The 26,491-nt window shown below is 39.7% G+C and overlaps 1 protein-coding gene across 2 annotated transcripts in view; it reads right to left on the bottom strand.

The window, feature by feature from the left end:
* CDK6 (cyclin dependent kinase 6) overlaps positions 1 to 26,491 on the bottom strand; it is a 256,624-nt gene that overhangs the window by 48,893 nt on the left and 181,240 nt on the right. For both annotated transcript variants that reach the window (XM_053609350.1, XM_053609349.1), the window contains exon 5: positions 19,488 to 19,597. In XM_053609350.1, the coding sequence (XP_053465325.1) occupies positions 19,488 to 19,597 (110 nt within the window). The remainder of the gene's footprint in view (positions 1 to 19,487; positions 19,598 to 26,491) is intronic.

Genomic DNA, 26,491 nt, shown 5'->3' with positions numbered 1-26,491 from the left:
CTCAAAAAACAGTGTTGGCTGAAACTTACAAATTGCTTTATAAGAAGCCTCATTAAGTTATGGGTGACAGTCCTAGTATACCTAATTTAATACGTATTTGATGACTCAGACTTTGCCAAAAGCCCTCCTCCATCATGATCTCATCTCTGTCAGAGGAGGACTACTGGGAAAAGTCATTAATCTGACCCAACAAGGGCCATTTACTCTACAAAACAAGAAATACACTCTTCTTTAAAATCTAAATCTAATTTTGGTTCTTACTATGGGTACACATTCACATACATTATTAATCTGGATGTGTAACTATCAAATCTTTTACAATAAGCAAATTATAATCTTAATTTATAATATTAATGCTAAATGATTTTGGAAAAATATGCTCCTATTTTGGGGCAGTTCTTTCTTAAATGAGACATGAGCACATTTTGAAAAAATGTTTCATGGTCAACTATGTTTGGGGAGCAATGCACTATAAATTTTTCCTTAATGATAATGGTAAGTCCTGAGTACAGAAACCTTTGTTTAACCTTGCATTCCTGATTATTTAGTGTTGGCTAATCACCTCCCAGCATGTCTGTTATTTCATGGAACACCATTCCATGAGATAGAGAAGTATACTTTTAAGGTGTTTAAAAAAATAAAGATTTATACAGTTAAGGACTATTGGCTATTATGCCAACATTATCTATATTAGTGTTGTTTACATTCTTTTTTTTTTTTTGCAGTTTTTGGCCGGGGCCGGATTTGAACCCACCACCTCTGGCATATGGGGCCGGTGCCCTACCCCTTTGAGTCACAGGTGCTGCCTTACCAACATTATCTATAAAGCCTCACTAATTTGAAGTGGAAAATGACAGTGAGGCGGGATGGAAGTGCCTGGCAGGTGACTGGATGTCCTACTTTGCCTCTCTTATAAAGGATAGTTAGGTCATCTCCACTTGGAAGAATTGATCCCACTTGGGATCAATTGTTTTTTGGGTCTAAAGGAACCAAAAGCCCCAATTTCATGAATATTTCCATGTTTCAGGAAAGGATAATGGTCATAATTATAGCTAACATTTATTGCTTCCGATCAATGTACTAAGATGTTTTAAGCATTTTACATTAAATTCTCACAGCAGACCGTGACAGAGGTAGTCTTATCATCCATTTGTACAGAAGAGGAAACTGAGGCAGAGAGCAGTTAAGTCACTGGCCCAAGGCAACATGGCTAATAAATGAAGACCTGGGCTTTTGACTCAGTGTGGCTCCCGAGCGTCAGCCCCTGTGCTCAACTGCCTTGGTAATTACAGGATATGTTAGCAAACTTCCACATCACCAGTGTCATTCACACCACCAAGCAATTCAACTCACTGAACTTTCTAGTTGTGCTGAGCCTTATGTAAGTAGCCTTCAGAGCTTAGGAACCATAAAATAACACCCAGACCTTATGCTAACACATCTTGAAAAGCTTTTTTAAATTTAAAAGCTGTACCAGAAGAAATAAAACACAAATGGGACAGCATGTACCCATTGTCAAAACAATCTGCCCTTTGCATAATTCCTTCCTCTCCCCAATTTGCCACTATATACAATATTGACTTTAAGTAAACAAACAAGAAGCTTCAAACAATACATCAACTCTCTTCTAATCACAGCACTGTGCAAAGCCACTTTGTTAAAACAGTTCATGTCTAAAATTTTTCTTTTTACAAAAAATGATATACATACACATACATATTTGTGCCGCCCACCCCAGTCTTTTGGTATACTCCCAGTGGAGTGCTGAGTGCAGGCTCCCACTGAGTCTTTCTGGGATTCAGAATTGGTGCTCTTTACTGTGTTATCCAGATAGCATGCCCTTCTCAATTGTGTGTTCTGTAGAGTTTGCTGTTTATTCCATTGCATCCCACTGGACATTTTTTTTTTGTTTTGAGACAGAGTCTTATTCTATAGGCTTGGGTAGAGTTCCATGGCATCATAGCTCACAGCAACCTCAAACTCCTGGGCTCAAGTGATCCTCTTGTTTCGGACTCTTCAGTAGCTGGGACTACAGGTGTGTGCTACCATGCCCAGCTAATTTTTCTATTTTTAGTAGATATGGGGTCTAACTCTTGCCCTGGATGCTCCTGAACTCAAGCTATCCATCTGCCTTGGCCTCCCAGAGTGCTGGGATTATAGGCCTGAGCCACTGCGCCAGAACCACTGTTTTTTTTTTTTTTTTCCGGTTATTCTTGTTGCTGTTGTTACCATTATATGCTGGACTATTAATTTTCTTTTTTCTTTTTTTGGAGACAGAGTCTTATTATGTCACCCTCGGTAGAGTGCCGTGGCATCACAGCTCACAGCAACCTCAAACTTTGGCTTAAGTGATTCTCTTGCCTCAGCCTCCCAAGTAGCTGGAACTACAGGTGCCTGCCACAACGCCCAGCTACTTTTTGGTTATAGTTGTCATTGTTGTTTGGCAGGCCCAGGCTGGGTTTGAACCCACCAGCTCTGGTGTATGTAGCTGATGCCTCAGCCGCTGAGCTATAAGCGCTGAACCTGGACTATTAATTTTCTATTTGGTGCTGTAACAAATTATCATAAATTTAGTGGCTTCAAACAACACTCATGTATACCTCACAGTCTGGTAGGTCAAAAGCCCAAGTATGGCATAGCTCTGCTGGTCCTGTTTAGAGTTGAACAAAGAGGACTGAAGGTGTTGGCAGATGCCCATCCATTCTAGAGGTGCTGGGGATAAATCTGCTTCCAATTTCATTCAGATTGTTGGTCAAATTCAGTTCAAGATGGCCGCAAAACTGACACCCCCATTTTCTTGCTGGCTGATGGCTGGGGTCGGGGAAGCGCTCATAGTTCCTTGAGATCTCTCTGTGGTTCCTAATGTAGCCTCCATGTCTCTCAGCCAGCATCAACATGCTGGTCTCTCCCATGCTTGGAATCTCTGATTTTTTCTTTCATCAAATCTCTTTTGCCTCCAGACTGAGAAAGTCCCCTGCTTTTAAAAGGCTCATGTGATTATTCTGGGTCCACTCAAATAATCCAGAATAATCTCCCTGTTGCATAAAGTTCATAATCTTAATTATGTCTATAATCCCTCTTGTCAGGTAATGTAATAAATTCATAGGGATTATGGTGCAGATATATTTGGGGACCATTCTGGGGACCACTCTAGTGAACATTTTTGTGCCAGCTGACCAACAGCAGTGAATAATAATGCTACCTCTGTCTCAAAAAGACAAGGAAACAACAATAAAGGAAGGATTTCACAGCTAGATACTAAATTCTAAGTTTTACCTATTTCCAGAAGGTTTTAAGATCTATGAACAGGATAAAGATAAGGAACAAGTTAGGTAGGGACTAGCAGGTCTTTGATATTGTAAAGGGCATGATTAATTAGAGATTTGTGCAAACAGCAGCTGAAGGAATCTCCTGCCAGAAGCACAGGATGACTTTAGTGGACTTAAAAAAATATAGGAATTACAGCAAATGTGTGTTCCCAGGAATGCATTTCTATAGCCTGAGGTAATCCTTTTTTTTTTTTTTAAACATAGAAGAATGCTGGTTTCTGGAGAATCCCAGCATGCCAGCTGGTAACCTTTTAGTTGCTGGATCTTAGGGAGACCCTGGGGCTCTTGGGAGAGGGGCAGGGGCATCTAGGGAGCTTGGGGTACTCTGGGCAGTGGCTCTTTCCCAGTGACCAGGGGAATATGTCAGACTTTAACAATGGGTAAAGGATAGTGACATCAATAACACTAACATGAACGACATCAGAGTCAGCTTTCTCATTTCCAGGGGGGAACTCTTCATAAAGTATATCGATACATTGTTATTAAGCAATTCCACTAATGAACATTTCAATTAATTCTACTTTTTGTGTTAAGAGAGATCATCTTTAAATAGAGAAATTCTGTGTTAAAGAAAATTTGAAAAAGCCATAAATGATAATATCAGAAGAAACAAATCAGCCCCCTGGGAAAGTTTAACTGAATCTGTCTTTTGCATCACTTCCTCAATTCTCCTAAGTGTTAATTTTGCTCTTCGCTGCTGCCTCCTAAGGGGACTGTAATTTGGCTGGTCCATTTTATGTCTTTATTAATTCTTTCCTATCTCATTCATCTCCCTTTCCATTTCATCTTTAGTTTTTCACTTTGACCTACTCATTTCTTTTAATTTTTTTTTAAAGGTGTTTAGAGACCATTTCTTTCTAGTCATAGGTGGGCTAAATGAAAAGATAATTTTAGTCATATTTAATTAGACTTTTAAATCTGATGGTGTATTTTGCCTCAGGCTTTTCAGGGGATTTTCTGAAGTCCAATTACAGGGCTATTCTCATAATAAGGACTAATCATTCATACTGAAATTACTTGCTTTTGAGTCTCATCCAGATGCTGTTGTGAAAAATATACTAACCCAACCACATTCCTATGGGGTCATTAGCACAGCCAGTACAAAGAGGTGAGGTCTGTTGAAGTCAGAGGTTCCAGAGCTGGGTTGAGTTGGGTGTTGAGTCTGTTGATAGTCCCACAGGGCAACCCACAAGTTCTCTCATACTATGGCTTCTCATTCTTGATGTGCTAATTTTGACATCCCTCTGTAAGTTCATGTATGCCCAATGGATAACTAAACAAAAACATTAGCTGAATCCACGCACATCTGAAATGTCCTGTTGCCTTCACACATTCTTTTTTCTTTTTTATTTTTATTAAATCATAGCTGTGTACATTAATGCAATTATGCGGTACAATGTGCTGGTTTTATATACAATTTGAAATATTTTCATTAAGAAAATGTGTCAAACGGTCTACAAAACCAGTGTATGGTGCCCCATGATCGCATTAATGTACACAGCTATGATTTCATAATAAAAAAAAAAATATTTTCATCAAACTGGTTAACATAGCCTTCATGGCATTTCCTTAGTTTTGTGTTAAGACATTTAAGACAACTCAGTGTCGTCTTATAGCACTCTTGGGTTATAGACCCCCCCTACCTCCAAGATGGAGAATTTTCCCTATTCTCTTCTGGATTATGATTAAACGAAGAAGTCTGAGGCCATCTTAATCTTTCCTTTTTGTATAGCTTTAAAATAAACATATCTGATCATTTTGGTTTTTTTTCTTTCTCTGTTCAATTTGAACATCTTTCCAATGAGCTCTGCGTCAGTCTTCGGAGTGGATTCCACGGATTTTGCCTCCCCAGCATTCATTTTTCCTTTTCATCTTGTAGTAGAATACTGATGTTCTTTAAACTACCATCTACCTGATAAGCAAATTCCATTTTTTCTGGTCTTAGTCACCAGTTTAACTATAGGCACACGTCATGAGTAGTCCTAAGGAATCCTGACACCGAAGAATGTGAGTTTCTTTTTCCTTTTTTTTTAAAGAGACAACATCTCTGTAGCCCAGGCTGGAGTACGGTGGTAAGATTATAGCTTACTGCAGCCTTGAACTTCTGGCTCAAGCGATCCTCCAGTCCCAGCCTCCTAAGTAGCTGGGACTATAGGCACACACCACCATGCCTAGACTTTTCTTTCTATATATATATTTTTTTAAAGAGACAAGGTCTCACTATGCTACTCAGGCTGGTGTTGAATTCCTGGCCTCAAGTGATCCTCCTGCCAAGAGTTCCCAAAGCATTATAAGAATTACAGGTGTGAGCCACTGTACTCAGCCAGGAATGTGTTCTTTATCTGAATATCCTGGTGTGTAGATGTGAAACCTGGTAATATCACAAGTGCTTTGCCATGTGTGAAGATAGTCTTCAAAAATGCCAAGTCATAGAAAAGAGATTCTTGGAAAATGAGGCTGCAGCTTCGGGATTAAGCCAACCCTGAAGCTCACAGGGTTCTATCCCTGGAATCACGGTTTATGGGAGCCAACAAATTCCTTATTCTTTAGTTGATCCAAATTGAGTTTTCTGTATTCAGATCCCTGAGCATCTCAACATTAATGTCTCTTTTTAGTTATTTTCAAAATACTATAAGAGCTTTTAATCTGCACATGCGAGTCTTGTCTCAGCTCAAAACGTGTTTCTTTAATTCTGGCATTGATTATTGTAGTGTAAGACCATCAACTTCTTACACCAGATTCCCATTCTCCATCATTGTGTTTGTTATTTTTCCATCATTTAAAATCTTTTGTTCTTCTTCTCAGCATTCTGTGAGAAATTCCAATATTGACTTTACTTCAATGATTCCCTTTCCTACAGTATAAAATTACTTTTCACTTTCTACTACCAGACTTTAATTGTGCCACTATACTTTGTTTCCTTATAATCCTACACCTTATTCTCCTTTTCCCTTTCCATTTGGTTTGCTGTTTTTTTACATTTTAGAATGTTCAATCTTGTGGCTTTTTGTTTCTGTTTTAAAGAGTATGTCTTCTATCATTCTTCTGAATTAGCATACTGATTCGTAGATATTTTCTAGGTGCAAATAAATTCTAAACCTGATTTCACTAATCATTTTCAGAATTTTGTTATTATGCTTTAAAAAGTCTATTGGAGGGTGGCGCCTGTGGCTCAAAGGGGGTAGGGTGCCAGCCCCATATACCGGAGGTGCTGGGTTCAAACCCAGCCCCAACCAAAAACTGCAAAAAAAAAAAAAAAAAAAGTCTATTGGATAATGTTACTTTGCTTTGTTTAGTTGTATTTCTTCCAAAATTACAAGAATGTTTTGTTTGCTTCTTCATTCCTCTTAGCTTAGAGAAGCAATCTGCCCAAACCATTTGTAGTCAACGATATGTAGATCTCACTTTGAACTTATTTGGTATACATTTAGTGCTTTCCAATAGCTGTTTTTAGTATCTAGCCTGTTGCATCTAACATTGTTCACGTGTCCCCATCTTCATCTACTAAATATCCTATTATTTTCACCTCCAGACTCCCAGAGCTTTTTTGTACATTTGTGTTTTCTGTTATTTGAAGTCTCCTCCCCCAGACACAGAGATATAATACCGATGGCAGCGAGTGTGGTGGCTGATGCCTGTAATCCCAGCTACTTGGCAGGCTAAGGAAGGAAAAGTGCTTGAGGCCAGGAGTATGAGACTAGCTTAGACAACATAGTGAGACCCCCAGTCTCTAAAAAAATCCCACCAAATTATCCTGGCATGGTAAGATGCACCTATAGTCCCGGCTACTTGTGAGGTGGAGGCAGGTGCCGGAGCACAGGCGTTCAAGGCTGCAGTGAGCTATGATTGCACTACTGCATTCTAGCCTGGGCAACAGAATGAGACCCCACCTATAAAACAAACCTTCCAAAGAACAACAACAACAACAACCAAAAAAACCCTGACAGCAGAGGTAAGATGACAACACGAGGGAGATCTCAACAGGAACAGTAGTGGGAAAGGCCACCCTTATTTTGAACTGAAATCAATCCTGTGTTTCTGAAATAAGGAGAATGAGGGAGGGGAAAAAGGTCTGGCACAGACAACAAACTGGTGTCACCAAATGAGTTTCTGAACCCATTTCTGGTTAAAGGAAAAATCCTTCTAAATAATTTTGATCTTTATTTTACTTCCAGTCTTAGTATTTAACTGTTGGATGTTTTGGGGGGCCAGTAGGTATCATTTTAAACTTAATACCTCTTAATATTTTTTAATAAATTTCAATTGAGGGCTCATGGAAGTAAATGTATCAAGAAGTTATTAATATGTAATCTATAAATAATAAATTTAGTAAAGTAGGGAATACAAAATTAACATATAAAAATCAGTAACATTTCTATGTGCTGACAGTAAACAATCTGAAAAAGAAACCAAGAAAGCAATTTCATTTACAATAGGTGCAAATAAAATAAAATACCGAGGAATTAACTTAACTCTACAACGTTTAAGTATACAATAGTGATGAAATAAATTCAAGAGGAACCAAAAAAATGGAAAGATTTCTGAAAGAAGTGAAAGAACTCTACAACGATAACTATAAAACACTGATGAAATAAACTGAAGAGGAACCAAAAAATGGAAAGAAAACCACGCTCGTAGACTGAAAAAAATCAGTCCGTTAAAAGGGCCATGGTATCCAAAGCAATCTACAGATTCAATGCAATCCCCATCAAAATACCAACGACATTTTTCACAGAAAGAGAAAATACGCAATTTTTAAAACAGGTATCGGTTTCAAGAAAAATAAACGAGAAATATCTAAGTTTAGTGCCATTTTTAATCAGGGCTGTATATCACTAACCTAGGGCCTTTGAAATCAACATTGTATGCTGATATTGAAGAATTCAGTATGACTCTGAAAAGCAAAACAGATATAGCAAGTGGCTTCCAAATTACTTCTGAATACTGAAATACTAGTGTGTCAAATTATAGTATTAACAGTTAAATGGTTGGGCAACATAGTGCAAAACACATTTGGCAGGCTTCTGTTGCCTGACTTTCAAAGTTTTGAATCTTCTCCCAGGTTTTGGACTGGGAATGCCCAGCAAACTCTGTGTCGGTGATAAGAGACCAGCTGGTCATATACAACTCAGTTTGCTGTACACTTCAGTTTCCACTGGAAATCTGCCATTTTGAATCATCCCTCGCAGTATTTCAATTTGTAAGTAAATACAGTCCACATGTCTGTAGCTGCCTCTGTCACACCTTTCTCATAGTATGTAAGTGCACAATGACACACACACAAATCTTATCTCTGAATAAATTCTAATACCTGTGCATTTAATTTGGCAAGCAAAACTGGAGCAATGCATTACAGACTCAATACTCCCAGGTATTATCTGGGAAGGTCAACATTGGAGATCAATGCTCTGTATTTCCTGTGGTTGAAATGGGAGGAAGAGAGGGGAGAGAATGACAGAGGGACGGCAGACAGGGCAAGTGGGACACAAGAGAAGAAGCTGAGTATAACAGAGGACACAGGAGAGGAGAGGTGGGAGAGAAAGAAACTAGGTATTATCTTTCATTTCTACAGGCAAACTGCCTAATTCTTTCAGTTAAAACCAAGTACTGGATCTCATCAGATACCAGCGTCTCCAGCCACCCTGGGAAGGCCAGATGGGAGGAGACCCTCAGTGCCAAACCATAGAGCAAGGGTATCAGACGGGCCCAGACCACAGCAGTGAGCCAAACAGTTACTCACAGATCGTCACTACAACCTATCATTTTAGTGTAAGAGCTAGGAGAACCTTTCGCCTTATCTTACCATTTGTTGTAATGTAGTGCCTTAGTAGTTTTCTTTGGGAAATCATGTAGGCATACAGTGAAATCTCATGAATACAGATTATCTAAAACGCCTTGCATTATCTACTGTATTTGTTTTGTCTAGTAAATTTGCACAAACATTATAAAACAACACATGTAAATGCTGCATCATGCTCTGAAGGAATTATGAAGGCCAGGTAACTCAAATTGGAGGTCCAGGCCCCAGCTAAAATAATTTTGTGCAGGCATAGTACTTTTTTATTTTGTAGGGTGGGGAAGTACCTCCTCTTCATAAGAAAAAGGAGATGATGACAAGTGTGCTACCAACTAAAGATTAGATTAGTAAGAACTAGCTTTGAATGTGTAAAATATCGGCTTTCTCTGTTTTTTTTTTTAAAAAGGGGCTTCTCGCTTCACACTACGCATTTTCTTTTCTTTTTTTTTTTTATTAAATCATAGCTGTGTACATTGATATGATCATGGGGCATCATACACTCGCTTCATAGACCATTTGACACATTTTCATCACAATGGTTAACATAGCCTTCCTGGCATTATCTCAGTTACTGTGCCAAAACATTTACATTCTACATTTACCAAGTTTCGCAAATACCCCTGTAAGATGCACCACAGGTATGATCCCACCGATCCTCCTCCCTCTACCCACCACCCCCCTCCCTCCCCTCCCTTTCCCACTTCCCCCTATTGTTAGGTTGTAACTGGATGGATTAATAAATTGTGGTATATGTACACCATGGAATATTATGCAACCTTAAAGAAAGATGGAGACTTTACCTCTTTCATGTTTACATGGATGGAGCTGGAACATATTCTTCTTAGTAAAGTATCTCAAGAATGGAAGAAAAAGTACCCAATGTATTCAGACCTACTATGAAACACACTACGCATTTTCATCATCTTTCACAATGAATATGACCAGGAGACCTGAGACTCTGTGACCAGGTAGACTTCAGGCTATTATTAGTCTGATTCTTTTCCTATTTAGAGGAAGTGGCTGATAAAAGGGCTTCCAGAGTTATTTCAAGGAGCAGGCCCACAGACAGAATCTGAAGTAACCATGTGTGAGCTCTGGCCAGTTACTTAGAAGGAAAAGGTGAAGGGAAGGCCTAGACTGCAAGTCCTGCCAGGAAGGAAAAGCAGAGCTTAATATACATTATTCTCTAACTCTGGGCACTAGGGAACTCTGCAGAATGATCTTTGGACTGCCTGTGTGCTGGGGGGCGGGGAGGGGGAGACTTTGAAAAACTCCTTGGGTTTTTATCTAAGGTTTTTTTTTTTTTTTTTTAACTGACAAAATGAGGTTGATTCCTTCCCTATCACTACCCAACTGATAAAAAGGAAACCCACAGTGAATTTTACAGTTGAAAGAAGTCTCTTATGCATCAAACCAAGCTTAACAACTGTTTTATAAAACTACCATATTCACTTACATTTTCCACTTGATATTAATTTTAGGTAGTGGGAGAAGAGGTAGCTGAGGCTTAATGAAGAGCTGTCTCTTGTCTTCCTTTACTCACGACTTTCTTGATCTTTGAGAATTTCAATCCTATTTCCCACCTTAAGCTAAAAACAGAGTTTAGCTGAAGCATTTGGGAAGATTATTTGGTTTTAGTTAGCAGAATTTTTAAAATATACATGTTATTTGACCCTGTAATTTCACTGCTGGAATTCACCGTACAGAAATAACTGGACAAATGTTCCACAAAATAAGCATGATGATTTTACTGCAAAATTGTTTGTAAAAAGACCAAACAAATAAACCCTAAATGCCCATCAACAGGAAATTAGGTATGTTACAAAATAAACTGACATTCATCAGTTTAAGAATCAGTTAAATCTCTATGTACTGACATAACAAAACAAAGCAAATAGCACTGTAGGAGTGTCGTGTGAGCCCATGTCTGTGAGAGAAATTTAGAGATGTATGTGTATTTACGTGTTTATAGACACACACATACTCTCTCTCTCTCTCTCATCTGTAATAAGGAGGATCTGGAAGTATACCTGGGGGATATCTTTGGGAGTTTGAAGAGAAATATAGTAAGACAATATTCACATATTTACTTCTGTGCCATCTGGCATTTTTATAACCAGACTATGTTATTTTACTTTTTGGTTAAAAACAAATTTAAAAAAATAATAAAGTTAACTGGCATCTACATCTCCTAACTTCATCCTTCCCACAGCAATTCTTCTTGTTTCTGAATGTGGTATGTGGCGTGACCAGAGCCAACACGACTCCCAGCGTTATTTAAAAAGGATATACTGGGGAAGATGGCTAGTGCTAGTCAACACTTCCCATTTCTAAGCTGGTGTCAGGGTGTCATTAATTCACGGGAAGAATCCGGGAGGCTGCATCAACCTTAGCTCTGCTGGTTTATACATATATATGTGTGTGTGTGTGTGTGTGTGTATTTTTGAGACAAGAGTTTCTCTTTATCACCCTCGGTAGAGTGCCGTGGCATCACAGCTCACAGCAACCTCCAACTCCTGGGCTTAAACGATTTTATTGCCTCAGCCTCCCGAGTAGCTGGGACTACAGGTGCCCACCATAATGCCTGGCTATTTTTTTGTTGCAGTTTAGCCGGGGCTGGGTTGGAACCCACCACCCTCGGTATATGGGGCCGGCGCCCTACTCACTGAGCCATAGGTGCCGCCCAGCTCTGCTGGTTTTATGTGCAGGGACCCCAATTTCCATAGACTTATCTAAACTAGAAAAGAAGATGATGTAGGAGACAGGCGAACAAAAGCAATCAATGAGAAGGGCAGTGACTTGTCTTCTCTGCCCTTGCCAACAAGTGCCAAACTGTGTTTCTTAAGCTTTCAATTGATGGTTTACATCTGCACTGGCTAATGAGCACCTGAACTGTGGCTAGTCCCAACTGCGATATGCTAGAAATATAAAACACATTTGAATTTGAAGACTTTGTACAAAAATAATGTAAAATAGCTCATTCATCCATATTTTTACATTTGTTACATGTTAAAATAATAGCATTTTGGGTGTGCTATGTTAAATAAAATTTATTATTCAAATTCATTTGACCTATTTCTTTTTGCCTTTTAAATGTGGCTACTAGAAAATTTAAAATTTCATTTGTGGTTCATGTTATGTTGCTACCATATGGAGGGAGCTGATTTAGACTTCCATAGATATTGCAACGGCAATGCAAATGTTTAAAAAAGAAATAGGATAGAGAGAAAGACATGTGCACGCATGCACACACACACGCACACACCAGTTGTTATAATGACACACCCTCTATCTTGCACCTGCTTGATTTTCCAGGGTAGCTCTTTATAGTTCAATGTAGCTGATACAGGTCATACAACTTTGAGTTCAAGCTCTGCCAATGACCATATGTGGGATCCCGGGGTAAGTCACTTGGGAGGATTAAATTCAATTGGATCGTGTATGCCATGCGTTTAGGACAGTACATAATGTTGTGTAATAAGCTCTGTCCACAAATTTTAGCTGTGTTGGACATGGTAAGAGTTCCAGAAATGACCAAGATATGGTTCTATCAGAAGCTGGAACAAATCTTGGGCAACATGTGTTCCAGTGTTTTAGAACCTGTTTAAAATCTCAGAAGCCCAACACAGAAAAAAGATGGCAGCAAGAAGGGCCGGGCACTCTCTGGACTAGGCACAGGAAGGGCTCTGTGAAGCACAGTTTGCACTCCATGGATGAGGCATCCCCTTCCCTCCACAAGTTGATGGCTTCCCTTCAGTCAATGCTGGTCGGGGCAGGGCTGGAACAGAGCCTCAGATGTCTGGTTTCTAGGAAAGGACTGTGTGTTCTCTGTTACCCTGTTGTTGTGGCTACAGTGGACACCTTGTGTGCACAAAAAGAACTGAGAAAAGTGCCGTGATGCAGGTATGACAGGATGCTGAGGTGGGCGGAACACAGAGGCTTCTTCATTGAGGAAGCAGCTTCTCGGTTTAGTTCTGGAAGATGAGAGAGGCAGGTGGGGGCACTCAGAACAAAAGAAGGGCAAGAGTTCTGAGAAGGAAAACATAGAGACATGTTTGGGGGCCAAAAGAGAAGGTCACTTTCACTAATTGTGACTTCTTAGAGAGTAATTCAGCAGCTGTCAAAAATGCACATACGTTTTATGAAAGGAAAAAACTGTATTACAATTATAATGCTCAAGTCATGTTTGGCTTCTGCAATTACAAAAGATACAAGATACAATATACATCAGTGGTTCTCAACCTTCCTAATGCTGCAGCCCTTTAATACAGTTCCTGTGGGCTGTGACCCCCAGGTTGAGAACCGCTGATATACACGATAATATAATAGGTATACATCAAGTATTACAATTTTATTTATTTATTTATTTATTTTTTGAGAAAGAGCCTCATTATGTCACCCTTGGTAGAGTGCTGTGGTGTCACAGCTCATAACAACCTCACACTCTTGGGCTTAAGTGATTCTCTTGCCTCAGCCTCCCGAGTAGCTGGGACTACAGGCGCCCGCCACAACACCCGGCTATTTTTTGTTGCACTTGTCATTGTTGGGTAGCTGGCCTGGGCCAGGTTCTAACCTGCCAACTTCGGTGTAAGTGGCTGGTGCCGTAACCACTATGCTATGGGTGCCAAGCCACATATCACAATTTTAATTTAGTTTTTTCTTTTCTTAACATGTGCATACATTTTTTGGGCACCCTCTGAATATGCTAAGGCCAGAATAAAGTCGGGATCTTTTTTAGAAAGTTCTGAGAGCCAGGACAGGCGCGGTAGCTCACGCCTGTAATCTTAGCATTCTGGAGGCCTGAGTGAGACCCCAGCTCCACTAAAAATAGACAAATTAGCTGGGTGCTGTGGCGGGCCCCTGTAGTCCCAGCTACCTGGGAGGTTGAGGCAGGAGGATTACTTGAGCCCAGGAGTTTGAAGTTGCTGTGAGCTAGGCTGACCCCACAGCACTCTAGCCTGGTTGATGGAGCATGACTCTGTCTACAGAGGTGACAATAGTACCCATAAAGTTATTCTGAGATTTAAATGAGATTGTATACTTTAAATACACTGATTATAGCTGATCCTTGAATAACATGAGGACTGACCTTCCCTGTAGTCAAAAATCTGTTTATAACTTTTGACTCCCCCAAAACTTGATTACATATAGCCTGTTGACAGGAAGCCATTCCATTAACGTAGTAGACTAACACATATTTTCTAAATTATATGATCGTATGTTTAATTCTTAAAATAAACTAGAGAAAGAAGAAGGCATTAGGGAAATCACAAAGAAGAGAAAATTATTTACAATTCATTAAGTGGAAGTAGATCATCGTAAAGGTTTTCATTCATTACAGTGAGTAGGTGAGGAGGAAGAGGGGTTGATCTTGATGATTCAGGAGTGGCCGAGGTAGAGGATGTGGGCAGGGAGGCAGGAGAAAGAGGCACCCTTAGTGTAAAATAATCTGTGTATAGTGAACCTGCACAGTTCAATCAAACCCATGTTATACAAGAGTCAGCTTTACAGGGAGTGGTTCACAGTAAGTGCCTGATAAATGTCATCACTGGAAGGAATGAAGGAATGAGCAGTGGAGGAAGTGGAGCTACCTGCAGGGATGTTGGTCTTTTAAGAAGTCTGGCCACAAAGAGAAGGAGAAAGACTGGGGACACAGGAAGGGAATGAGAATCTTTTCTAAGATGGGAGCACGATTTGACTCTCAAGGCTGATCAGAAGGGGGTGGTGGATGAAGTGAGAGCCGAGAGGCAGAGTAGGGTCAAGAGTAAGGGTTGAGGGACCTGCCTTGTAAGGGAGGGAGAATGCATTGTTCTCAGAAACAGGAGGGAGGAGAGAGAGAAGGTGAAGATAAAAAGAGATTTTTGAATTGCAGGAGGAGAGTGAAGGAGCTCGTTTTGAGGGCTTCATTTATCTCATTAAATGGAGAGAAGGTGAAATATTGGGTTGGAAGTGTGCGCATGGGCAGAGGAAGGACTCCTAGCACGGGTCTGAGCCGAGAGAAAGCAGGAGAAGGGACACAGCCACCCAGAGCCTAAATGCGAGGGTTAAACAAACCCCTATGTTGCCCTTCAGTAGTGGAGCACTTGGGTGATGATGTCCCTAAGGTGCAGTGGCCCTGAGAAAGGAGAAGAGAACTCGAGTTATTCACAAGGGCCTCTGAATGCTTCAGCACAGCCTGAAGGACAGGGGGAGTGCATAAGCTAAGTGGTGCAGCTGCGGCGCCAGCCAGCAGCCTCACACCGCCCTGTCGACACTTCCGTGCAGAGCACATCCGCCAGTAACATTTATTCTTACGCTATAGTGGCTCTATGCTTAAAAATAACTGGTCCTGAAAGTCCCAGGGTCATGCAATTCCGAATGGGGGATGGGAACGTAGAGAATGGCAAAAAGCAGTTGAGAACTTTTGGCGGAGTAATGCCCCCCAGCAGCAGACGGCTGACGCTGTCACAGTTCCCTTCTCAGGAGGGATGGAGCACCCCCAGAAAAAGGCCTGGCTGTAGCTGCCCTGAAGAAGGACGCTGTGAATAAAAGTTCAGAGAAGCAGGGGAATTTGGTGCCACGTGATGAGGATTCCACGAAGCAGAGTAGAAGGGAGGGACAGCAGGAGAGAGTGAGAGAAAGGAGGTGCTGGCCCCTGAGAACAGACGGGAACGTGGGAGGGAGAACAAGGAGGCAGGTGTCTGTAAGAGGGAAGCAATGCCTGGTCAGAGGAAGGACATGATGGCAGAATGACTGGAAGAGAACTAAGCAGATAAAATGTAGTTTGTGGAAAAGACTACAGCATACGCAGGCCCAGGGTGCCAGACTGGAGGGACAGGGAAAGGCCAGGCCAGGGAGGTGGATTCTCAATATATGTCATGAAGACAAATACATCTTTTAAATTCATGTTGAAGTAAGATACATATTAAGCATTTGAAGAAATCAATTTGGTATCATCATAAAAGTACCCATTTGGCCTTACTTAGAACTATCCTGTTATATGCATTATTCAACCGAGGCTGGACCTTTTCCTGGGTACTATCTTGGGTATTTACTCACTAAAGAAAACATTCTTTTAAGGGTTCTTCCCTTTTGGCTGGATCATTAAATGAAGGGGGGGGGGGAAACAGGAGGCGTAGGAAAATACCCAAGAAGAGATAAGAAATCTGAAAGTCCCGCTGAGTTCCTTGGTTTCTGGGCATGTGCTCCACCCTAACCCGAGGTGACAGGTTTCCACTCACACGAGGGCTTGTGTTCAGGACAACTGGTGAAGGACCTCATTTCCTCAATGTCACCAAGGAGCATGTTCCAATACGAGGGAGCACCAGCACGGTAACCAATGGGAAAGCTGGCAAGGCATTCCATGACATTTTAAAGCTATTTGCTCACTGACCACTGAGCCACAAAGGACAGTTTCACTGTCAGCTTCTCAGCTACTGGGTGTTTAATTCATAGAAATCAATGATGACAAGCCTGGAGAGGCCACCAGACAAGGGGCGATATGACCATGAAATCTCGTTTGTTTCCTTCTAACAGTGACTGTATTTGTTATATTCTTCCTGTTGGCATTTGGCATTTCCTAGCTAGGGATCAGCGGAGCTGGCAACCCAGAACTTCTAAGAATTATAATCTGTTTGCCACAATCTCCACATTCACAGAATTAGTAGCATGTTTTATTTTATTTTATTTTTTGAGACAGAGTCTCACTATGTCACCCTCGGTAGAGTGCCGTGACATCACAGCTCACAGCAACCTCAAACTCTTGGGCTTAAGTGATTCTCTTGCCTCAGTCTCCCAAGTAGCTGGGACTACAGGCACCCACCACAATGCACAGCTTTTTTTTTTTTTTGCAGTTGTCGTTGTTCTTTAGCTGGCCTGGGCCCGGTTTGAACCCACCAGCCTCAGTATGTGTGGTTGGCGCCGTAACTATGTTTTGTTTTTTTAATGCACACTTAATTTTTATGACATTGCTATAACCTAGAAAACCCCACAACTTTCAAACCACTGACAGTAGTTTTGGCAAGGACTACGAGGCAACAGAGATACCTGGGGAGTTAACATTGTCTATTTATTTTGCCATGTAGTTAAATATTAATCCATCACATCCATCCATCCATCCAATCCCACTCTTTAAGCTGATTAGTTGGCTACTGACCAAATTTATAACTTTTTTATTTGGGGGGGATTAAAATACAACTGAACATGGAATAAAGATGGACTGTCCATGAACTGAGAGTTAAAGGAGGAAGATAAACTTCAGCTATTATCCATTTTGTAGAATGCTTCTGTGGGACAGCGTAGGCAATTATTAAACCCAGATAATAGTGACAGATGGCCATTTAAAGTCTCTGGCTCTCTGTCAACCATCTGCCCTAAGACTTTATTTTTTCCAAGTGCGTATTTCCTAGGTATTCAATTTTAGAATAGAAGATGTGTACCTCTTAGTAACATGACAGTTACTAAGAGGTTGACAGAGGTCCACCTCTCCAGCATAAGAGAGACTAGAAATTGAAGCTGTTAAATGGGTGATTTGTTTGAGTGGTCTAAAATAACATTGCTGCTATGTTATCATAATACCAAAAAATATTCCAGAAAAATGTATGGTCTAATAGGCTGAACAACAGCAAGGCCAGAAACACGGCAGAGTAGAAAGTGAAAGGCTATGGGGTGAGGCAGACCTGGGTCTGGCTCTGCTGTTTAATAACTATCTGCCCTTGGGCAAGTTACTCACCTTCCTTGTACATAGTAGAAGGCTCTAAATCGTTTTTGCAAACTCTGGATTGAACCCTTCAGAAAAAGGGTTTAAGGAGACAATGCTTGGAAGGGCCTCTGGCCTCTGCTTCTTTTCTTCTCCCTGGGTTATGTAGGATGACCAGTCTTGCTGATGTATAAATGGTTATGGATGTGACCCTAAGGAAGGCTAATCCTGACTTCTAGCCTACTGACAGACTGTCTTATCATTGTATCCACTCATAGTTTCTCCTTTCCTTGGTCAAAAAACAACACTGGGTTAGAACTCATAAGATTTCCTTTGGATTCACACCCCTGATAACTTTTAGCCGCCGGATGACAAATAAACTTACCACCCCAGTGAATCTTAATGATGATGATTTCTACCCAATGTGGAATCTCTACCCCTCAGTTTCCACTTACTGTGAAGGTTTAAAAAAGTAGCATAAGGGAAGAGGTGTAAAGAGGTGCAGCATTATACTTGGCACACAATAGGCTGCATGAAACATCTGTTTTCTCTGATCTCCTCACCATGATACCACCCTAAGAGCCACCAATGAATTTGTTGAGTTCTAGAAACAGTTCTCAAATTTATTACATGGACAGAAGGTCAGTTAAAACCAACCACCTGACAAACAGTATGGACCCCATCTTTTCCTTGTGCGTTATCACGTAGTTACATTCTGAACATAACATGTTATGTTATATGTCCAATGGGAATATACTCAGCTTCCCAACTCACATTTTCCCAAGGAAAGTAAAGTAGAAAAGAAATAAAAATTAGATTATGATTAGGTTCTCTGTTTAATTTTGACCAGGCTAACTTAGTACCCAGGTATGGATTATTTTCCTGGCAGATCTTTATTATATTGTTTGGCAATTTCTTGTGAAATTGAAACAATTCAATTTTGATCCTGAAAATCAAACAAATGAATCATAGGCTCTCATAGAGGGCCCTGGAAGTCATCTAGCCTACCTCTGGATCCTACAAACGCCACTGAAAACATCTCCATGTGTAGTGGTCCAGCCTCTTCTTGGACATCCAGTGAGAATGTACTATTTTCATAAACTCTAATCTACTCTTCAGATAAATAATTATTAGATTTCTACTCCTTTTAACAAAAATCTTTATTTCTGTAATTTCTATATCTTTGGTCTTATTTCTATCCTCTGTAATGCCTGAATATATCAAATCTTGTCTTCAAATGGCGGCATTGAAAGCACTCTAAAGCTTTAAATGACACTTCTCCCTTGCCTATTCCTTTCTGCCCAAATATTCTATTTTTCAACTATTCTCACCATAAAAATTTCCATAAAATTTTCCATATACTTAATAGTTCTAGTTCTCCTCCTGTGGATGAAATCCAAAACATGCTAATGTTCACCATGTCCTATCACCACCAGTAAGAGCAATGTGAAATTATAACAACAGGGGAGTGTTCCTCTCCAGATAGAGTTGCCAAGAGCCGGGAGGTGCAGTCATATAAAACTACACCGTAATGACTAAGAAGGTGGTTTCAGGACAGGCTTGTTTGGAACAGATGGATCTGGACAGTATGACCCTACTTGAGGCAGAAATGCCACACTATATCATTAGGATTCAAAAAGTCTCTTTTCAAGGAAAACAGAATGAAACAAAGTGTGTTTCTTACTTTCTACGAAACATTTCTGCAAATATGCAGCCAACACTCCAGAGATCCACAGGAGTGGCATAGCTGGACTGGAGCAAGACTTCTGGAGCTCTGTACCACAGCGTGACGACCTGCAACGGCAAACAGATCAGAGTGTTACTGAGGACCAGGGCTGTCAGCTTCAAGTCTTCACCCTAGGTGGTTTAAAAACAAGATCCATTTCGCAGTAAAGTCTGAAACTGGACCCACACCTCTCACCATTGACAAAAATTGATTCTTGTTGTATAAAAGATTTAAAATTAAGACACGAAACAAAAATTCTAGAGGAGAGTGTGGGGAAAACACTTGAAGACACTGGTTTGGGAAAAAACTTTATGAGGAAGACCCTGACCGCCCGCCCCCGGCTCCCCCAAGCAATTACAGCAACACCAAAAATAAATAACTGGGACTTGATCAAGCTAAAAAGCTTTTGCACAGCTGAGAGTACCACAAACAAAGCAAACAGACAGCCCTCAGAATGGGAGAAGATTTTTGCATGTTATGAATCTGATAAAGGCCTGATAACTAGAATCTACAGAGAACTCAAATTAAACAATAAGAAAAGTGCAAACAACCCTCTCTATAAGTAGGCAAGCGATTTGAGCAGAAACTTCTCTGAGGATGACAGACGAATGGCCAACAAACACATGAGAAAAGGCTCATTGTCTTTAATCATCAGAGAAATGCAAATCAAAACCACTCTAAGATATCACCTAACCTCAGCAAGATTAGCCCACCAGAAGCTGCGTGGACATGGAGAGAAGGGAACACTTTTATACTATAGCTGGTGGAAGAGCAAACTAATACAGCCCTTTTGGAGAGAAGTATGGAGAATCCTCAAAGATCTAAATGTAGACCTTCCATTTGACCCTGCAATCCCTTCCATTATTAGGTGTCTACCCAAAAGAACATAAATCATTTTACCACAAACATTCTCACTTGAATGTTTATTGCTGCTCAATTCATAATTGCGAAGTGGTAGAAGCAACCTTAGTGCCCATCAACCTATGAATGGATCAACAAACTGTGGTATATGTATACCACAAAATATTATGCAGCCATTAAAAAAGATGGAGACTTTATATCTTTTACATTTACCTGGATGGAGCTGAAATACATTCTTCTTAGTAGAGTATTATAAGAATTGAAAAATAAATTTCCAATGTACTCCATACTAATATGAAATCAATATACGAACAATTACATGTTCCTAAGAACAATAAAACACTATGACAATCCAGTTTGGGGTAGAGGGAAGTGGGAGGGGGAGAGGGGAGGACGTATGGAAGAGGGAGGGATCTCACCTAATGTGCACATTGTGAAAGTGTATAACACACTCCCTGGGTTAGGGTGTCGTCTACGAATGGAACTTTGCCCTGGAAGTGAGAACAATGTAACCTAAATACTGTACCCTCATATTAATTTGAATAAAGTTTAAACAAAAAAGGTCCAGTTTGCAAAGAACTCTCTGTATCACTGGGGACACTGTGATAGAAGCAATAAATAAAGAGGACTCATCACTGAAAGGCCAGGAAATTATATCATCTCTATAACCTGAGTTCTCACCTTAGACTATTATCTTACTAGGATGGTAAAATATACATGAGTTTCAGAAAGCAAAGCAAAGACAAAAAAAGAGAAATCTTAAAACTTTTTTTCCTCTTAAGGTACTTAAAAAAATAATACATGGAAAACAGGTGACAGCAACAATTTCAGCCCAGCTCACAAAGTCAGCATTATTGGGAAGTGAGAAGATGATGCCAGAGCTGCTGATGGGTGACCCTGAGGTCTGCAGCGCACCCAGGACAAGGGAAAAGTGTTCTTGACACTTTGGTGAATCAAAATAAAACCCCTTTCCAGGCCGCTCTTTCCAGAAAACAAATTAAGAAACGAAGAACTTAAACTGTTCACACATGTATAAAAATCATACACAGGAAGAGCTTCCAAAAACAGGAGAACCATATTTAACACAGAGCTGTGTATAGTAACAGATGAAACAAATACAACTTTAATGACTTCTGCCAGGTTGAGGGCTGAGGAAAGCATGTTATTTTAAGGCTTTTGGTTTATTAGTGCATAAGGGTTCAAGTGATTTCTATGAAAACTTGAAATGCAGGTGGATTCTTTGTTGTTAAATAAGGAATTCAACATATAAATCTATTACTATAAGCACTTTATAGTACTCGGATTCTTTTTATTCTTATTGTTTTGTCTAACTGCATTACTACTGATGTCTATCCAAGTTTCCTTTAAGATTGTGCCTGGAAGGGCTGTTTTGTTTTTAGTTTTAAATTATTCTCTTTTCTTAGAATTCAGATTAATAAGAGAGTACAAATGTTCATGTTTCTAAGGTGAAGTTCAAGTTGTAGTTGAGGCAGTTGAGCCCCATATCCAGGAGGTGAGCTGTACACCCTGACAATGTGTCCGTCAGGTGAGAGCTTACGAATACCCCTCCCTCCTTTTCTTCTTTCTTTCCCTCTCCCTCACTTGGATATACTTGTGTTATTCTCTCGTATGGACATGTTTTCCTATTAGATTCATATTAGTATTGAGTACATTAGATATTTGCATTTCCATTCTTGTGATACTTTACTAAGAAGAATGTGTTTCAACTCAATCCAGGTAAATACAAAAGATGTAAAGGTTGTATCTTTTTTATAGCTGAATAGTATTCCACAGTATACATATACCGCAGTTTATTAATCCCTTCAGGGGTTGATTCCATGTCTTGGCAATTGTAAATTGAGCTGCAATAAACATTCTAATGCAAATGTCTTTGTGACGAAATGATTTATTTTCTTTTGGGTAGATTCCATTAATGGAATTGCGGGATCCAATGGAATGTCTATATTTAGCTCTTTGAGGATTCTCCATACTACATATATGGAAATAAAGTTTGCAATCCCACCAACAGTGTAAAAGTTTTCCCTTCTCTCCTCCAGCTTGGGCAACAAAGTGAGACCCTGTCTCTTAATGAAACAAACAAACTAAACCCCCCAACTAAAACAAAAGGCAAACCCCAAATCATCAATACTGGAACAATGTTATCATTTGACTCCAGTGTATCTTTCCAGCATCCCCTCCCATAGTTCTTCCCTATCTACAAGGCGGTTCTCATGGGGCTTTTAGAAAAACTGAGGTTTCATTAGATTCTCTGTAGCTTGGCCCTTAGAGCTGCCTGCCTCTCTCCCTCTCTCCCTGTCTCTCCTCTTCTCTTTTAAAAAAAGTTATTCAGGTAACCCTCACACTTGGCCAGCGCTGAGCACAGACGGATTATACAAACATATACAACTGCCCCTGACTCCACCCTTTTGTTTACATCATTCTATCCCGGGAAACTCTTTTTTTCTCTCCTCCAGAGGAAGAAATTGCTGTTATCCTAGGAGGCCTCGCATGGATGCCATCACCTCCCCGAACCCCCTGCTGACCTGGGAGTCAGACCTTGTAACATAGCTCATAATGTAGTTTGTTCCTTAGGGCATGACCCTGACTTCCTCTATGGTTATAATAATATATGGAAATGCCTATTGTAACAACATACACATAACAGTAAGGTTTAACAAATATCCAACTAATGGTTTTAAGTTAATCATGGCTAGAGACATGACTGGGCCAAGTTCAATGACCATTCATGTCCCTCCAAATAGGTACTATTTTTACTAAAGAGAGTGTCCAATTCCAGCCTCTGGTTTTTAGTTACGTGATTTATTTCTGCTTTATTAATATTTCTAGATGGAAGAACTTCTCTTTGCTTCCCTAACACACTGTAAACAACAAAAGTGCAGGTGCAAACTGTCCATAAAGTTCCACTTGAATGATTTGTAGACATATACAGATATTGTGAGAACACATATTTATCTTTTCACCTCAATTCAAAATAAAGTCTAGCATCAGATGAGATGAAAAGTTTAATCTCATTATACCCTTATTTATGCTGTTCTACGGAAACTGTGATTTCTGATTGATTACCCATCTTAAAAAATTTTAATAGGGCTATCTTCATTTTCAATACTTTACTCAGTAATACCTACTGTGATTATCAAAGACATGTTTAGACAGTCAAAATAATAATAACAATATTGGTATGTTTAGGAAGTTCTCTTCTGTTCCCTTTAAAATTTTGTAACCTGAATTTTTTTGGGGGGTGGGGGGGACAGAGTCTCAAGAGGTTGCCCTGGGTAACAGTAGCTGGGACTACAGGTGCCTGCCTCAGCCTCAGTAGCTGGGACTACAGGTGACTGCCACAATGCCTGGCTACTTTTTTTGGTTGTAGTTGTTATTGTTGTTCGGCAGGCCCGGGCTGGATTCGAACCTGCTAGCTCCAGAGTATGTGGCTGGTGCCTTAGCTGCTTGAGCTACAGGCATTGAGACTGTAACCTGAATTTTTATCAAATGCTCTTTAAAATGTGATCATTCTTCTTTATTTTATCAATGATATATTAATTATATTAATTCATTTCCTAATATTGCACCATCCTTGCCTTCCTGAAATAAATCATTACTAATAATTGTATATCATTCTTTTCTACATTAACCACACACACACACACATTTTTTAGAGACAGGGCCTTATTCTGTTGTTTAGGCTAGAGTGCAGTGGCTCAATAATAGCACTGCAGCCTCAAACACCTGGGCTCAAGTGATCCTCCTGCCTCAGCCTCCAGTAGCTAGTATTACAGGCTCAATCTACCACAATTGGCTAATTTACTTTATTTTTTGTAGAGATGGAGTCCTGCTATGTTGCCCAGGCTTCAATTGTGTATTCTTCTTTTTTTTTTTTTGAGACAGAGCCTCAAGCTGTCACCCTGGGTAGAGTGCCATGGCATCACAGCTCACAGCAACCTCCAACTCCTGAGCTCAAGCAATTCTCCTGCCTCTGCCTCCCAAGTAGCTGGGACAATGCCCTGCCACAATGCCCTGCTATTTTTTGGTTGCAGCCATCATTGTTTGGCAGGCCCGGGCTGGATTCGAACCTGCCAGCTCAGGTGTTTGTGGCTGGTGTCTTAGCGGCTTGAGCCACAGGTGCTGAGCCAATTGTGTATAATTCTTTTAAGATACACAGAGATTCTATTAGTTAATATTTATTTAGGATATTAACAGTTAATATTTATTTAGGATATTAACTTATATTCATAAACAAGACTAACAGTTTTCTTTTTTTTAATTTTCTTTCTTTTATTTATTTATTTATTTATTTATTTATTTTATTGTTGAGGGTACAATAATCCAGGTTACACTGTTTGTGTTCATTTTTCATGTTTTGTTATCAGTAATAGTCAAGGCTTGTGTTCTTTACTATATTATGGAATAGTACAAACAACATAAGAATAATCACTTCCTTGAGAGTTAAACAAACTCACTCATAAAACAATCTGAGTCTCGATCTTTGTTAGCAATGTGTCATGAAAAATATTTTAAATTTCTTCTTGGGAATTTGTTTAAGTTTCAAACTCTTTTTGAGTCCATTTTGGCAATGGTAAAGGATTTTCCTATGAAAATTCTTAAATCTAGATTTTGAAATGTATTTGGTTAAATTTGAACATGGTAGTTTTAATAATTATTTGAATTTCAGGTTGCCTTAACTGATTTGCTCTGTCTTACTGTTGTATATTTTTGTTTTTTCTTTATATCTGTTAAGTTTGTTGGAAATTTAGTCATATTATTCATTTACCTTAAAAAACTGACTTGGGTTTTATTTCTATTTTGGAAAGATTAGTGTTTTATTTTATAGTTTGCTGATTTCTATTTTTATCTTTTTAAATTTCCCCCTGGTGGTTTCTTTGTTGGTTTCTCTTTCTGAATTGAAACTTAGTTTATTTATTTTCAACTTAATTAATGATAAAACATTGAGTTACATATAATTAAATAAACTTTTCTTATTTTGTTCATCTTTGAATAATATGTACTTTATCTTTAATTTTCTCTTTAATCCAAGAGAAATACAGGGAAAAATAAATTATTTAGAAAGGTGTCTTAAATTTTCTATATGGTCAGATTATTTGTGGGTAACCTTTAGTTGTTAGATTGCTACTTGGTCCCATCACAATCAAAACATAACCAGAATGTAACCTGTATGATTTTTACTTGGTAGTATTTATTATTATTGTATTCTTTATGATGACTTGTACCATGGTTTGTGTTCTGTGGGGTATAGGGAGTATTCTCTGTATTCTCAAAGTGTAAAATTCTTTATTAATAAGAGTTTGTCTTATATAAACCCACACTTACATTTTTCTACATGCTACCTATGGAACTAAAAAAAAAAGAACTGAGTTTTTGTTTTCCTTCTCCCAGTATCCCCTTGTGCCTTTTTTCTTTTTTTTTTTTTGAGACAGAGTCTTACTTTGTCACCCTGGGTAGAGTGCTGTAGCATCAACCTAGCTTAAAGCAACCTTGAATTTCTGGGCTCAAGCGATCCTCCTGCCTCAGCCTCCCAAGTAAGTTGGGACTACAGGAGTCTGACAAGACACCGGCTAGTTTATTTTTTTCTTCTGATTTTAGTAGAGACAGGGTCTCCATCTTGCTCAGGCTGATCTCAAGCTCCTGAGCTCAAGCAATCCACTTGTCTTGGCTTTTCAGGTTACAGGCGTGAGCCACCATGTTTGTACTTTTATACTTTTAAGAGTTTCTAACCTTGGCTCAGCACCTGTAGCTCAGTGGCTAAGGTGCCAGCCACATATACTGTGGGGTTGGTGGGTTCGAACTTGGTCCTAGCCTGCCAAACAACAGCAACAACAATAACAACAACAACAACAACAGCAAGAGAATCACTTAAGCCCAGGTGTTGGAGGTTGCTGTGAGCTGTGTGACACCATGGCACTCTACCGAGGGCCATAAAGTGAAACTCTGTCTCTACAAAAAAAAAACAAAACAAAACAAAAAAAAACAACAACAACGCTGGGCGTTGTGGCAGGCACTTGCAGTCCCAGCTACTTGGGAGGCTGAGGTAAGCTGTGACACCACAGTATTCTACCGAGGGTGACATA

This window comes from Nycticebus coucang, chromosome 11 (genome assembly GCF_027406575.1).
Source record: "Nycticebus coucang isolate mNycCou1 chromosome 11, mNycCou1.pri, whole genome shotgun sequence".
NCBI classification, from domain to species: Eukaryota; Metazoa; Chordata; class Mammalia; order Primates; family Lorisidae; genus Nycticebus; species Nycticebus coucang.
Note: the sequence above shows the minus strand (reverse complement) of the source record. Positions and strands in the feature narration are given on the sequence as shown.